The 14,225-nt window shown below is 56.5% G+C and overlaps 2 protein-coding genes and 1 long non-coding RNA gene across 10 annotated transcripts; 1 reads left to right on the top strand and 2 right to left on the bottom strand.

The window, feature by feature from the left end:
* MSTO1 (misato mitochondrial distribution and morphology regulator 1) lies at nt 1–3,785 on the bottom strand. 7 transcript variants are annotated; one of them, XM_080361213.1, is made up of 13 exons: nt 3,703–3,785; nt 3,286–3,400; nt 3,164–3,215; nt 2,989–3,070; nt 2,685–2,733; nt 2,386–2,491; nt 2,161–2,278; nt 1,949–2,080; nt 1,686–1,838; nt 1,076–1,466; nt 783–860; nt 578–696; nt 1–414 (listed from the first exon to the last, which is right to left on the bottom strand). In XM_080361213.1, exons 1-13 carry the CDS (start codon nt 3,775–3,777, stop codon nt 106–108), a joined length of 1,779 nt encoding a protein of 592 aa, XP_080217339.1. In that variant the 5' UTR covers nt 3,778–3,785; the 3' UTR covers nt 1–105. The 7 variants fall into 7 exon arrangements, with proteins under 7 accessions (XP_080217339.1, XP_080217337.1, XP_080217338.1 ...); XM_080361214.1 differs by lacking the exon at nt 3,703–3,785 and having other exon boundaries at nt 39–414; nt 1,076–1,254; nt 1,335–1,466; nt 3,286–3,636; XM_080361215.1 differs by lacking the exon at nt 3,703–3,785 and having other exon boundaries at nt 39–411; nt 1,076–1,254; nt 1,335–1,466; nt 3,286–3,636.
* Nucleotides 3,785–14,145, bottom strand: DAP3 (death associated protein 3). 2 transcript variants are annotated; one of them, XM_080361221.1, is made up of 13 exons: nt 14,057–14,145; nt 12,360–12,406; nt 9,801–9,923; nt 8,169–8,270; nt 7,512–7,620; nt 7,000–7,092; nt 6,755–6,885; nt 6,422–6,502; nt 6,037–6,195; nt 5,737–5,796; nt 5,060–5,149; nt 4,732–4,849; nt 3,785–4,005 (listed from the first exon to the last, which is right to left on the bottom strand). In XM_080361221.1, exons 2-13 carry the CDS (start codon nt 12,399–12,401, stop codon nt 3,920–3,922), a joined length of 1,194 nt encoding a protein of 397 aa, XP_080217347.1. In that variant the 5' UTR covers nt 12,402–12,406; nt 14,057–14,145; the 3' UTR covers nt 3,785–3,919. The 2 variants fall into 2 exon arrangements, with proteins under 2 accessions (XP_080217347.1, XP_080217346.1); XM_080361220.1 differs by lacking the exon at nt 14,057–14,145 and having other exon boundaries at nt 12,360–13,090.
* LOC308050979 lies at nt 7,453–10,770 on the top strand. Its single transcript, XR_013923433.1, has 3 exons — nt 7,453–7,557; nt 8,851–9,012; nt 9,133–10,770. It is a non-coding gene; the product is annotated as an uncharacterized lncRNA (long non-coding RNA).
* Nucleotides 14,146–14,225: the final 80 nt, after the last annotated feature.

Here is a 14,225-nt window from a genome sequence, read left to right as displayed (position 1 = left end):
ATTGTGTGGTTTTATTCGAACAGGTGGAGCAAATTCACTTGGTCGAGGTGTTTGGTTTTTAAAAAATACATATAAAAAGCAGCTTTTCCTCCTTTACCCACAAGTTCAGGCGGTTCTGAAATGACAAGAAAGCGCTTGGGCTCCAAACTCCACGGGGATGCAGAATAAGGCGAGTTCAGTCGGAATCGGCGGCGTCGTCGTCGTCGCCGACCCCGTCCCCGTCCTCGTAGCACTGGGCCAGCGCCGCCAGCTCCTCCAGCGCCTCCTGCAGCTCGTCCTGCTCCACGCCGGCCGCGAAGAAGCTGGCCCAGCGCCGCGTGTCCAGCCCGCGCACATCCTGCCGCAGCCCCGCGAGCAGCCGGCGCAGCCCCGGGGCCGCCTGCAGCGCCGCCAGCACCGGGACGCTCTCCACTGCTGCACGGGAAGCGCCTTTCATTTCCACATCCCCCCAACACCCATCTCCGCACCCCGTTCTACGTCCCAAGCGGCCACTTTGCTTATGGGCTGCTCAACGCTCAGAATTTTACCCCCAAATTGTCGTTTTCTGTCGCAAAATAAGGAGCTGAAGCGGCGTTACCTGCGGAGGAGCGAGCCGGGGGTCTGTCCAGGAGGAACCCGCGTCTGCCCACCAGAGGAGAGAAGAACTGGGGGAACGGGGGCGCCGTGGGGCACGGCTGCTCCAGCACGCGGCACGTGCTGCGGGACGGGATCAATGACCCAAAACACACTCAATTTTCAGTTTTCTGGTAAAATAAACCCCCGACCGGCCGAGCGTCACCCACCTGAAGGCCCCGGGGAAGGCGCCGTGCAGGAAGCGCCGCAGCGTCTCCTCGGCGCTGAGCAGGGACGCCGGGCGGCCGCTGCAAAACGACACAAGAATTTGGGGTTTGCCGAGAGATTCGAGCAAAGATGCCGCCGACTCAACATCCTCAGCCGATTTGCTCTGGAAAGAGCTCGTCCAAGCCCTGGACCTTCACTCAGCACCAGGTTAACACTTGGGCTTTTGTAGAGGTTGTTTGTGGAACCCCACGCGGTTCTGCGGGACGGCGGGTGCTGTGGGAAGGGGCTGCGTTACCTGCTGTCCCCGCGCATCCCCCGCAGCACCACGCACTGAGCGAAGCAGCGGCCGAGCGCCGGGTCCCGACAGCACGACAGCGGCTCCCAGGGCACATCCTGCCCGCAGGCGCCCAGGACGTCGTGGAGCGCAAGGCCGTGGGGGACGGGGAACGGGAGAGAAGCCCACGCGGCCACAACCTATTCGGGGGGAAGCAGGCCGGCAGCTCTCGCCGTTTTGGGCGGAAACGAAGGGGTTTGAGGGGTTTTGGCGGCTCTACCTTTCTCCCGCAGAAGTGCAGCGACTCGGCGAGGTGCCCCATGGAGGCCGGGGCGGCGCGGAGCCGAAACGGAACCGTCAGCGTGTCCAGCGCCGCCGCCAGGATGGCGCTGCTGTGGTAGTCGAGCGACGCCTGCGAGGGGAAACGACACAGGAGGGTCAAACCCGTCCGCTCCTCAACCCCTTTTTTGCCTGTTCAATTTAGCACCGTGCAAACCGCGCTGTTGCAGATTGGCGCTCAGGTTCAGGTTTTGGGTTAAGCCAGCTCCAGTGAGCGGTTTAGTCTCTGCTAATGGTGAAAAAGCACCAAATAATCGTGTTTTCTGCCCAGAACAGAATCCGCGGCCCGTACGTCGTAGTCGATGTAGGGAAACCTGACGGGAGGTTGTGGTTTAATCCCCAAAGTCCCGCGGAGCGACAGGGGGCAGAGGAGGGAGCTGTGCCGGGCCAGGTGCGCCGTGCCCAGCGCCGCGTTCAGCAGCCGGCACACGTTCTTCCCGCGGTCCTGGAGGTGAGAATCAAATCAAATCAATCATTACAAGATGCAAACAAACCGCCCGACGCGGATTCAACACGGAAGCGCCGCGTTGTTGGTTCCTCCCGTTACTCACGCACCGCGGGGCCGGCGAGCGGCATCAAACCCCAGCTCAGGATCCCTTTGCGCGAATACTCGTCGTACAGCAGCTCCGTCACTTTGGCGCCGACCCCGGAGAACCCGTCGTGCAGGTCGCAAAGGACCTGAAACCCCTGCGCGAAAGCACCTTGGGCTTCGGCTTCAGCTCCGGATGGAGGTTTCTGGAAGGGAGTTTGGGGCCGGGGCGTCGAACCTGCAGATAATCGCACTCCTCGACGTAGAAATGCAGCCGGTCCTCCAGCTCCTCGAGGCAGGCGGGGTCCTGCAGGAGCCGCTCGCCCTGGCCAAAGGCTTCGAGGACTCCGCACTCCCTAGGGAAAAAACCCAAAAAGGCTTATTGCATCCCCTCCAAATTTGCCCTTGAGGGCAAAACGCGGCTGTTGGGGCTGAGGACGGCGAAGCGAAGCTGCGGCCGTACCCGTCGTGCATGTACTGGGGGATCACGTAGAGGCTCTTGGGGTGCAGGCGCACGCTGAGGTAATCGGACCAGAGCCGGACGGGCCCGTCCTGCACCGGGGCCGCCCCTGGAACGGCACGGACGTGAGAGCGAAGGGCTCGGCGGCCCCGCGGATAACGAGGACAAACCCAGGGGTTTAGTGATGTTTTAATCAAGCTCCCGGCCAGCTCAGCGCCTGCTCAGAGCTTCCTGAGCCCGGCGAGCGAACCGGAGTCACCGGGACAAACGGGATGAACCGACTGCAGGTAACGCACACACACCTGGAACTGACGTGCTGGAACCTCCTTTTCCCTCAGAGGGAGCGTTTTCCTAAAGAAATCGAATCCTTTTTGTTGGAAAAGAGCTTTGAGATCGAGTCCAAGTGTTAACCCACCCCTGGGCCTGAGAACCTCGTCTCTGTGTATTTAACCCCTCCAGGATGGTGACTCCAGCACCGCCCTGGGCCGCCTATTCCAACACCCACACCAGCTTGCGGCTGTTTCCTCTCATCCTTAAAGCAAATGCCCCAAGTGAAGTCAAACCCGAGTGGGGCTGACAGCCCCGCCGTGTCCCCCGGTTCCTCACCGCGCTGTCCGCGCTGTCCCCGCCATCCTGCGGTGCGGAGCCCCCGCCAGAGCTCTCCCGGTAATCGGCCACGTCCCCGTCCCTGCAACACAAGCGGGGCAGCTGCCGCAGGAGCCCGCGGTGCCGCCGCCCCCGCGCTCACCGGGGCCCCGCTGCCCCCGTCCCCCGCACTCACCAGGTCCCCGGTGTCCCCGCGGTGCCGCCGGCCCCCAGCGTGCCCACGCCGCCTGCAAGAGGAGCCGGTCACGGCGGGGCCGGTCCCGGCGGGGCCGCCCCGTTCCTGCCCAGCCCCGGTACCTTTCAGCTCCAGCGCCACCAGGCGCGGGGTGTGCGGGGCCCGCGCGTCCCGCCCGGCGCGGAGCAGCGCGGAGCTGCGGAGCTCGGCGGCATCGGGCCGGAGCAGCGCGGCGGCCTGCGGGAGCGGCCGGGGGTCAGCGCCGGGCCCGGGACGAGCCCCGACCCGGTCCCGGTCCCAGCCCTGACCCCAGTCTCGGTTCCCCGCTCCCGATTCCCGTCCCGGTCCCATCCTTGGCCCTGATCCCTACTCCGGTCTCGACCCCCGCCGGTCCCAGCCATGATCCTCATCCCAGCGCCTGTTCCCGAACCTGGTCCGGTCCCGTCCCGTCCCGCACCTGCTCCCGGTCCCCGCCCCAGTTCCGGTCCCGGTCCCCGCCCCGCTCCCAGCCCCGGTGCCGTCCCGGTGCCGTCCCGCACCTGCAGCCCCCACCAGTGCGCTCCCACGCACCCCGCGTAGTGCCCGAGCTGCAGCGTCACCACGTCCCCCGGCATCGCGGCCCCGTCCCGCTCCCGTTCCCGCCGCCGCGCCTGCGCGCCCCGCCCCGGAACTGCGTCACAGCACAGCCCCGCCCCCCGGCGCCTCAAAACGGACACGGACACGGACACCGGAGCCGCCGCCGCCGCCTTTATTGCGCTAGAGCGGCCCCGCCAGCCGGTCCAGCTGCCGCGGGTTGGAGCCGCTCAGGAACCGCAGCTCCTCCTTGCCGGCCTCCGTGTGCGCTGCGGGACACAAGGTGCGTTGGGGGCGCGGGGCATCCGCGGAGCCCCCGCCCGGGACCCCCGGGGCTGGCACGGGTCCCCGGATCGCGAGGCGTCCCCGTGCGGGGTCCCTGTGCTGGGCGGGGTCCCTGTGCTGGGCGGGGTCCCTGTGCTGGGCAGGGTCCCCGCGAGGGGTCCCCCGGGCTGTGCAGGGTCCCCCGGGCAGCATGGCCGGTCCCCTGGGCTGTGCGGGGTCCCTGTGAGGGGTCCCCTGGAGCCGTGCGAGGTCCCCAGGCCACACAGGGTCCCCGCGAGTGGTCCCTTGGGCTGTGAAGGGGTCCCCAGGCTGTGCAGGATCCCCAGGAAGGGTCCCCAGGCTCTGCAGGGTCCCTGGGGCAGACCGGCTGGTCCCCTGGGCTATGCGGGGTCCCCATGAACAGTCTCTAGGCTGTGCAGGGTCCTGTGGGCTGTGTAGGGTTCCCAAGAGAGGGGGCTGTGCAGGGTCCCTGTGCTGTGCAGGATCTCAATGAGGGGTCCCATGGGCTGTGAAGGGGTTCCCAGGCTGTGCAGGGTCCCCATGAGGGGTTCCCAAGCTGTGTGGGGTCCCCAGGGCGGGACAGCCAGTCCCCCAGTCTGTGCAGGGTCCCTGTGTGGGGTCCCCATGGCAGGATGGCTGGTCCCCCAGTCTGTGCAGGGTCCCCTGTGCTGTGCAGGGTCCCTGTGTGGGGTCTCCCAGCAGCTACAGACCTTTCTCGTGCTGCAGCCACTTGCGCTGCAGGTAGTATTGGTAACAGCTCTCGAACTCCCGCGGGCTGTAGTTGGGGACGGGGATGGGGACGAAGGGATCCAGCGCGTCAAAACCCTCCTGCAAGGAAAAACAGGGCTGAGCAGCCGATCCAAGCGATCCCGCGGGCCGGGAGGGGACACGGGCGGAGGTGAAGCAGAGAATAACGATGTACGCGAGCCCAAGGAGAGAAAAGCACCAGGCGGAGCTGAACACAACTCCTAAACCAATGTCAGTGTTTGTTTCCCAATGTGAAGGGGGGAAAAGGGAATAAAAGAAGCCAAGACTCACCTTGCCCAGCAGCTCCTGGGGCAAATAGGCGGAACTGGGCTTGAAGAGAGCGCCGGTCTGGCTGAGCGTCGTCACCGCCGCACCTCCGCTCTAAAGGGAAATAAATACAGGTTGGTTCTCAACAAGCAGGGATTTTATTCTTTGATCTTATAATTACTTCCATTCCAAAGTCCTATACAATGGATGTAAAGGTGTTCCTAAGGACGCGAAGCTGTTTCCAGTGCTGGCGTTTCAACGGGTCGTTCTTATCTGCGGCTTTTGGCTGAAACAACCGAAATCCTTTCAAAAAGGACTTTTCTCTGCACTCTAAAGCCTGCAGCCGCCTCCTATGGACGGCAGCATCCGGGGGGCAGGAAGAAGCAGGAGGAGGTGACTGCCCATAGCAAAAACTGTAACACTTTGGGGCTTTTTGAGAAACTGAAAGTTCCAATTGGTTCAACAAATCATTACGGGTTATCAATACCTCGAGTTTGGGAAGCACGAGTTCTAAACTGGAGTTTGGTGCAGTGATTAATGTTACATATTTGACCTGTTCTTACTCTCTCTGGGTGATATTAACCCTTAAGAGTCACCTGCACTCACCTCCCGTGCTGCGGGGACCATTTGGAGCTTTACGTTTATTGACATGGAGCTTTAATTGCTGAGAATAACGAGCCCAAAGTACAGACCGAACTCACCCAGTCGTTCATCAGCATCTTCCGTAGGTTGTACACAAGCGTCAGCTCCTCTGGAGCAACCTGGGGAAAATTGCATCACTTGGTTTTAGTTGAGACGTGAATTCCCTGACTTTAAGTTAGATTTGGAGTATAATTTGTGTCATTTGGTGCGTTTTTTCCTTGCTTTACTTCGCACTGTAGCGTTCAGCCTCGGGGACTGAAACGCCCAGACCTTTCCTTGCTACAACAAGACATAAAGGCAAACAGAACGCTCTCCGTTGCGGGAGGAACGCGGTGGCATCGTCAGAGATGGCATCTTACCGGGCTTTTGTCTTCCTTCTTCAACGTGGTCCTTCCCCAGAGTGCGTTGACGCCGTCCACGGCCACCAGGAGCCGGAAGGAGCCCAGGCGGCTCTGCTGCTTCAGTTCCCTGAGCACCACGCCGACGGCGTCGCTGGCGTTCCTCACCCGCGCCAAACCCTGCGGGAGGAACCGCACAGAACCCACGTTGGTTCCCGCGTTAGTGCCGGGAGCTTCGGGCGCTGTCTGCCCTTGGTAAACAGGAGGAGCATCAAACGGTTTGTTGTGCCTCGCAAAGGAAACAATCTGGTGTGTGTAAGGTATTTAGGAGCGATTTGTTCTGCGTACACAACGAAAAGTTGGAATAAATAAAAGGTGAGAAGCAGGAGCGCCCGCTGTTCCTCACCTGCTCCACCACCTCCGCCAGCGGCCGGCCCGCCTCCGTGCTGTCGCGTCTGCCCCACATGTATTGCTTTTGGGTTTTTATCTGCAGGAAGAGAACTGCGGTTAAACTGGGCGGTAAGGGGTAACAGCCACCCTGCAGGAGGGGCTGAAACTCCTTCTTTTGCTAGAGAAATGGAATTCCAGCGCGGGGCCGGGTTTATGGCTTATATGCAATAGGAGGGTGTGCGTTAACACACGGAGCGTTGCTCAGAAATGAGCCAATCTCCAATATCGTGAAGCACAAGCACACACAGGCCCCGGGAGATGATCCTGCGGGTGGTTTTTAGCTACAAACCTCTTTTAGGAAGCGCTCGTTGGAGGTTTTGAAGTTCTTGAGCCAGGCCGACGCTTGCAAAGGCTGATCCAGCCGCTCCTTGTTGTAGGAAGATTGCAGAAGCTCCCTGCAGTTTTTCACCCAGAGATGAGCTGGAAGCAAAAGAAAACGTGCTGGTTGTTGGGTGCCTCACCCTGTGCTTTTCACCCGGAGGAGCATTTGCAGAGCAGCAGGTGCGTCTGCAGGACGCGGGGCTGCGCGCTCACCGTCCGGGACGTGCAGCACCAGCCAGCCCTGCCTGGCGCAGTAGTGGACCAGGTGGCACAGCGTCATGGTTTTCCCCGTTCCCCTCTCGCCATCTCCAGCGCTGACTGTCAAGGAAAGTCTCTAGAAAACCACTTCAGATCCTACTCAACCATTAATTCTTTCACAAAGGGTGTAAAGGACGTTGGAAGGTTGAAGAGGCAGGGGTGGGATTCCATCCTGCAGCAAACCCTAAAGAGTTTCTTCTCTTCGTATCCTCCCACCCCACTACACCAGAGCTGATGTTTCCCATTTCCTTAGTTGTGCTGAAAGCCCCAGATAAACCAAATCTGGCTTAAAATGAAAGTATTTGAGGTTCGTGAGCTTCTCAGACAAGCTTTGCTGGCAACAGAACCACCTCCTCAGGACTCGCCCGCAGCAGGGAGCACAGGATCAAACCATCGCCCTCGGCCGCGTGAACTCACCCGCCTGCAGTTAAACCACGTTCTACCATCCGTAAGCGGTAAAAAGATACAGATCACGTATCTGACGGCCGGGTGCGCGAAGTTGGTGTTTCTCAGGTAAGTGAAAAGCTCCAGAGCGGGTTTCCGCACCATCACACGGGCTTCGTTGAAGGTCTTGATCTGAGGAAAGGAGGAGAAGGTGGAGAAGCAGCGGGGAGCTGGCACGTGTGGCCGTTCCATCACCTTCCCATAGACTGAGGGGAGGCCGAACGGCCTGTCAGTTAATTACAAATCAACCACCTGGGGTTATTAACTAACTATCTGTTCCTAAGCCCCAGCAGGCAGCCTGCGGTAGCTGCCCACAAAGCCTGACCCGCTCACACCATCTGCCTCGCAACAGCTTCTCTTTCATTGCCGATATAAACTTATTTCATGAGACAACTTGTTTCATACAGAAATATAACTGTGGAAAAGTATTTGTGTAATTCAGAACATAGAGATGAAAAATATTGGACAGAATGTTGCTTAAGGTGGGATCCTCATGCCCCTCTGCCACTATTCTGGTTCAGTTGACTCGTCTCTTTTAATGTAGAAAACAACAGGAAGGAATAACTGATGCTTTATTGGAATAAAAGAGAGTGCTGTGCTGCGAGAATGTGGTGATGTGATGGGTCTGTTTTTCCCCCATACCTGTCCACTCCCTAAAAATCTGCTCTAAGTCGCAGTACCTGCTGCTGGAAGCGATAGGGGAGCCCGTGCGGAAACACGGTTTTCAGCTCATCGAGCGGGATGCTGTAGAGACGCCCCTCGTGCTGCTCCGCGTGGTTGGCCTGGGGAGGAGAACACAACGGTAGCACAGGGGGAAGGCTGGTGGTTCCATTTGTCTAGATCAGAACACCCGTGAGAGCGGAGCAGGGAGGGGAAGGCTCAAGCAAAGCGAGCGTCTGTGTATCGGGAGTCACAAGGACTCAACACGTTGTGTTCTGGGGGCACCAGTGGCTTATTCTAGTCTTTTATTAGCCCACTTGGACTTCTGCTCGCCACAGTATTTAATCAGTAACGTGACCCCTTTTGAGTTCTCTGCTGGGTTCAAATCTACTTCCTTTAAGTCTGCAGCAAAACTGTTTCCTGATTTTTTGGGGGCTGATCCACACTTGCCTTGTATTCCTTGTCAGCTTTGCTGGAGAGCCAGGGCTTCATTTACCAAGGCCCAGTTTGGTAACCCAGTTTGGCAAACTGCTCTCTGAGCTGCTTGAACTGCCAATCCGCTGTTTGCTGGGCAGTAAATCTCGGCAACAGGAAGAAAACTCAAGCCTAGCCAGTCAAGAGCTCCTCTGCTCTACAGGGATGTCACTTGGAGATAGAATAAAGAGGAGAATTATTAAGATTTCAGTCTTTTTCCACGCACAGCTGCGCTTGCAAGAGTTTTCCTGCCCGTGTCAGACATGGCCGAACAGCACGTGTGTTCCATGGACTCCAATGGAAGAGCAATACTCGGTGACCGTTTTTATTCTCAGTTTCATCACCCTGGGTGAATTCCTTCACTCCGCAGCTCCTCCATCTCTGACACGGGTCAGTGCCTTTATCACTGTGTGTAATCACTTTTGAGTTTTGCTAATGGGAAGGTACAGAGAAGCTAAGTCTTATCAAAAATTGAGTTTTTGTCTGGTCTTCTTAATCCATTTTTAACAGGACTTTATGGCGCAGAAGTCAGGGCGCAGTCAGAGCTCCCAGCTTTGCTGCGGCACCGCGAGCCCGCGCAACGCCGAGCTGATCAAGGAACAAGCGACGGCGGTTGTCGCCGAACATCAGGCACGTGAAGTCAGAATGCCGGAGCCGGTTGCCTGGCAACGTCGCCGGGACAGCGGGGACAATCCTCGCCATCTGGAGCCCTCTGTGCCGTCCATAGAGACTCCAGCGTCACGTGAGGAGGATCATCCGCGCGCCGCCGTTTCCATAGAGACCCCGGAGGAATCGGCGCTGAAAGACTCCAATTACACAGGCAGCAGAAAAGCACCTCAAAGGCTTATTCCCTTCATTTATTCCACTTAATTTTGTGCTTGAGACGGAGCGTGTGAGGCTGGAATTGCGATGCTAGAGAGCTGTGCCGCGCTGAGGTCAGCCGGGGTGGTTTTTATCCCCGTTCGTAGCCAATTTGGGGAGGTTAATCAGGGAAGAATAACCCTGGAGTTGAAATGAACGGTGTCTGCTGCCAATACTCGTTCTCAGGAGCTTTCAAGACTGGCTTGTTTAAAGGCAGGCAGGCGCCCTGCGCAGCCATGGCCTGTTTTCCGTGCTTTAGGTGCCTGTTTGAATGGAATTTAATCACTCGCTGTCTAACAATTGCAGCAGGAACTTACCGGGTCGTTCTCGTTGGTGTAGAAAACAGCTCTGGGTCTTTGGGCCGCTGTTTGGACATCCTGGGTGACGAGGGAGCTCCAACAGTCCTTGGCTGCCGTGTGGAGGGCAAACCCGCGGTCCGACTGCGGGAAGAAAAGGGATTTGGGTTGGAAAAGACCCTGAAGACGATGAGTCCAAGTGTTAACCCAACAGCATCAGGTTCCCCCAGTGTTTCTGCCTACACCGACAAATTGTAGCTGGTACCTTGAAATTTCAAACTGTCTCGTAATCCGTGATCACCTCAATTATTGCGGGATTAGCGCAGTGTTGCCCACTGTTTGATGTTTATAATTACAGCCCCTGCGCTGATTTTCTTCCCTGTGTCCCTGCATACAGACTCTCTCATTATAACACAGAAACCGAAACAGCCAGCTAAGCTGATTAATTCTTTTTTCTTCCGTGGCCAGCCTGCCTGTAAAACGCAGCCAAAATAGGCGAGAAAGCGAGGAGAAGGACAAGCACCTTATTAAGTTACGGTGAAAGAAAATATGAGCATTTGTCAAGAGATAAAAGCAGCGTATAGTCCAAAAGAGGCTGTGAGCAAAGCAAGCAGAAGTGAAAGCCACCTTTCATATCTTATATCAGCCTTTAATGATCTTAAAAAGCCTTTTCCAACCCAACTGAGTCTCCAATCCTGTTGCGAGGTGAATGGCTGGAGCAGTTGCAGGCTGCGCTGTAAACACAGCGAGTAGTTTCCTATTTTGTGTGTCTGCGGAGACCAGGGTGGCCGTGAAGCCAAGTGTAGAGGCAGGAGCAGCTGTCTGGGTTCTCGGCGGCGTGACGCAGTTCTGCTGCCAGCCAGGGCTCCTCAGGGCACTGCAAAGCCACGAGTGCCCCAGAAAGGGCAGCAGGGGGTCACCCCCATCCCACCCAAAACACACACTGGAGTCCTGAACCAGCAGCCCAGTGCTCATCTTCTTTTCAGGAAGGAATTCAACCAGTTTGTGCTCAACACTAGATACCTATGGAATGAACTGCTGCAGTGTAAGTGGAGAAATCACTTAAAGTTCACTTTTGTCGCCCCGTTTCAACACCTTTTCTTGTTCCCACAATGTTCCTTTCCTCCTCGAATCCAAATGATCAGTTTGGCTCTATTTAGTTTGAAGTCCACAGAAGTGACTTAATTTACAGCCTAGAGGAAGGCACTAAGATGCTAACTGAATACATGAGTAACCAGAGCAAACAGCTATTGCCACCGGGAAAATTCACTTAGAAGATGTCAGCTCTAGGTCATTTCCAGCCTGGGATCACAGTCCCTTCCATGTTCTTTGAATATCCTGCATTCCCTCCTCCTCAAATCTCACGTGAACGTACAAACCCTTGTCCCTGACCTGCGTAACGGTGAATGAAAAGGAAGCAAAGATTGGCTGCTTGTTCTGCCAACGTTCAGGTTTTATGTGCGTCTAGACTCAGCTCCAGACTTGAACTGAATGACTTGTGCTTTGGAGCTTCTTTGTGGACAGTAGAAGCAGCTTCCAAGTATCAGAAGCCACAAAATCCTTCCTCAGTCTTTGAAGTGCTACAAGATTGAGCTATCAGGAATGTGAGAGGTACAGACTTGTGTTTTATGAATTACTGCGTGTCCGTTTACAAAATCTACGCGTGAGCGCATCGGCACGTTTAACAGGCTACAAAACCACCTTTAAGTGACCTGGAACACCGCTGCTCACGTGTTTTATATTGTGATTTTATAGTAGCAATGTGCCATGTGGTCCCTTCTCCTGAAAAGCAGATTTATCACTGATCCCCTTGGCTCTGCACAGAGTGCCAGCAACACATACACAGACCTTTCTGGCTCACCGTGGAGCTCTGCATAGTAAATCCTGGCGTGTACTTAAGGTTTTCACATCTTTTAAGGCAGTTTCTGCTGGTAGGGTGGATTGTATAGTAAATTTCCATCTGCAGGAGGACAGAGGAGTCTAAGTCGGATCCCTGAAATGGCAGCGAACTATCACGTGGTGCATGGAGATTAATCCCAAAGTCGTGTGCCGTAAGGTGGAGCTGTTCCCACACGATCCCACGTTCGTCTCTAGCAAAAAGGCTGTTTATTTCATAGGGGCTGCCATCGTAAACCCAGCACTCCGCAGCCAGAAACACGCGGGTATCCAGGCGCCCTCTTTAAAGGCTGCGGATCGCTGCGGGCTTTAAAAGGCAACGGCAAACAAACCAGCTGGAATTCTGCACCGCTAGGAAGTCATTCCAGATACGCAACGTTCATTCGTGATGCTGTTTAGAATATAAGGAGGCTTTGCTGATAAGGTAGCGGTGTTGTGGCAGAGCGAGCGTTGCTACACCCGCCTGGAGCGCTAAACCATCTCGGGCAGAACGATCTTCCCGCCAGCAACACCAACACTGTCAGTCTCTTAACAAATGTCAGATTTAAGGCAACTATCCAGGAGACACCAAGTTTTTAGACAACTAATCTAAGCAGAATGTCACTTTTTACCATTGTAACTGTCGCTCCAGGCCCCAGGACAGCTGAAATACTGGAAGCAGCCTCGCGCTGTTGCAGGACTTACCTTCAGGGGATGGCAGAGCCGTCCTTTGAGACTCCTCAGCATGTTTTCTGCAGAGACAGAAGGGGATTTTTTTATTGTGGATGGTTTTTTCATTGTTTCATGTATCTTGTGCCAGGAGAGAGTCGTTCCTCCCCAAAGAGCTTAAAGTCCAGGCACACAAATAACTCAGACAAGTTGTCAAATGCTCTGCAGAAATCCAGTGACTACTGGCAAGCAGCATCATTTACCTGATTAATATCCCATTAATTATGTTGCCTTTTTTTCCAGAGAGACATTGACAAAAAACCCCTTATTTTATAAGTAAAGATATTTCATTCATCTAGTGAGGACAAGTTCTGTTATTGGGGAAGAGCGTCTATTTTGATGAGATGTTAAGAACAAGGGCTACACAGTGATTGTTTTGAAGAAGCTGCAATAACGCAGAGACTGAAGGTGTTTGTGTGTGAAGGTATCAGCCTGCGGAGGCTGTTTTAGTCATTTATTTTGGGCACCCCCAACATTCAGACAGAATTCCCGTGTGACTAACGCAAGCTGTAAGGGCTCTGCTCTGGGGTTTATCTATCTGTGGGAGAGGAGCTTTACCAGATTAAAACTGTGGCCACTTCACTGATTTGCACCTGGATCATGTTAAAGAACCGTCCAACTTGGCACACTGTTCCATTATAGAAAAAATACTTGTCTGCTTGTAGTCTTTAGGAAAGGATTTCTAGATTGGAATATAAGTAAAAACGATCCAGAGAACCCTGAAAGTTACATTTGCAGATATTATTGAGTAATCCCAAGCTGTCACTTCTCCGCACTAAATTAAAACCAAATTTCTGGTTGCTTGCTGTCGATATATTTACTACTGGCTTCAGGAATCAGAAACGCAGGAGACGGGACCCACTCTGAGCTGAGCGGAGTGTTACAGTCAGCAGGGGACCGATGCTGTTTCAGGTAGCTATTCCCCACCATGCGCTCTCCACCATCTCCTCTTTTTCTAGACGTAGAATCATTTTGGTTGGAAAAGAGCTTTAAGATCGAGTCCAAGCATTTTCCCCAATCTGGCACTGCCCCATGTCCCTGAGAACCTCACCTGTGTGTTAACCCCCCAGGGATGGCGACTCCAGCACTGCCCTGGGCAGCCTGTTCCAACACCCACAGCCCTTTGGGGAGAAATCACCCCAAATTAACACCCTCACCCTCCCCTGGTGCAACTTGAGGCCGTTTCCTCTGCTCCTGGCGCTTGTTCTGGGGAGCAGAGCCCGACCCCCCCGGCTCCACCCTCCCCCTTCAGGCAGTTGTAGAAATACACACACAGCACTGAGGTAACAAAGAGCCGTAAGGCACACGGTTCAACCCGCTCTGGACGCGGTGGCCTCCAGAACAACAAACAAAACAAAAGAACCGGGAAAGCTCAAGTTCTGGTGGTAACACCTGAAGTAAAACGCTCTTCCTGCCCCGCGGCGGGGCCGGAGCCGCTTCCCCCGCCCCGGTTACCGGCCCCGGTTACCGGCCCCGGAGCTGCCGCCCCGTGCGGGCCCGACCGCCACATGAGCGAACGAGCGGCTGCGCCTCAGACACCGGGCCCTGCGGCCGCAGAACCGGCCCGAGCGAGCGGGCGAGCCCCTCAGGCCGGAGCCCCGGGATCCCCTACAGGCCGGAGCTCCGCGGTCCCCTCAGGCCGGCTCCCCGCGTTCCCCGGCGCCCGCACTCACCGCCGCGCCCGCCGCGCTGACAGGATCCGCCGATGACGCGCGGCCGCTACGGGTCGCGCACGGGGCCACGCGCCGCCGCCGGCCCCGCCCACCGCCGGGCTAACGGCGCCTTCCCCGCCGGGGGGCGGGGCTCTCCCGGGGAGGTGTGGCCGGGCGGGGGCGTGGCCGG

This window comes from Nesoenas mayeri (assembly GCF_963082525.1).
Source record: "Nesoenas mayeri genome assembly, chromosome: 30".
NCBI classification, from domain to species: domain Eukaryota; kingdom Metazoa; phylum Chordata; class Aves; order Columbiformes; family Columbidae; genus Nesoenas; species Nesoenas mayeri.
This window is presented reverse-complemented; position numbering and strand designations above follow the sequence as displayed.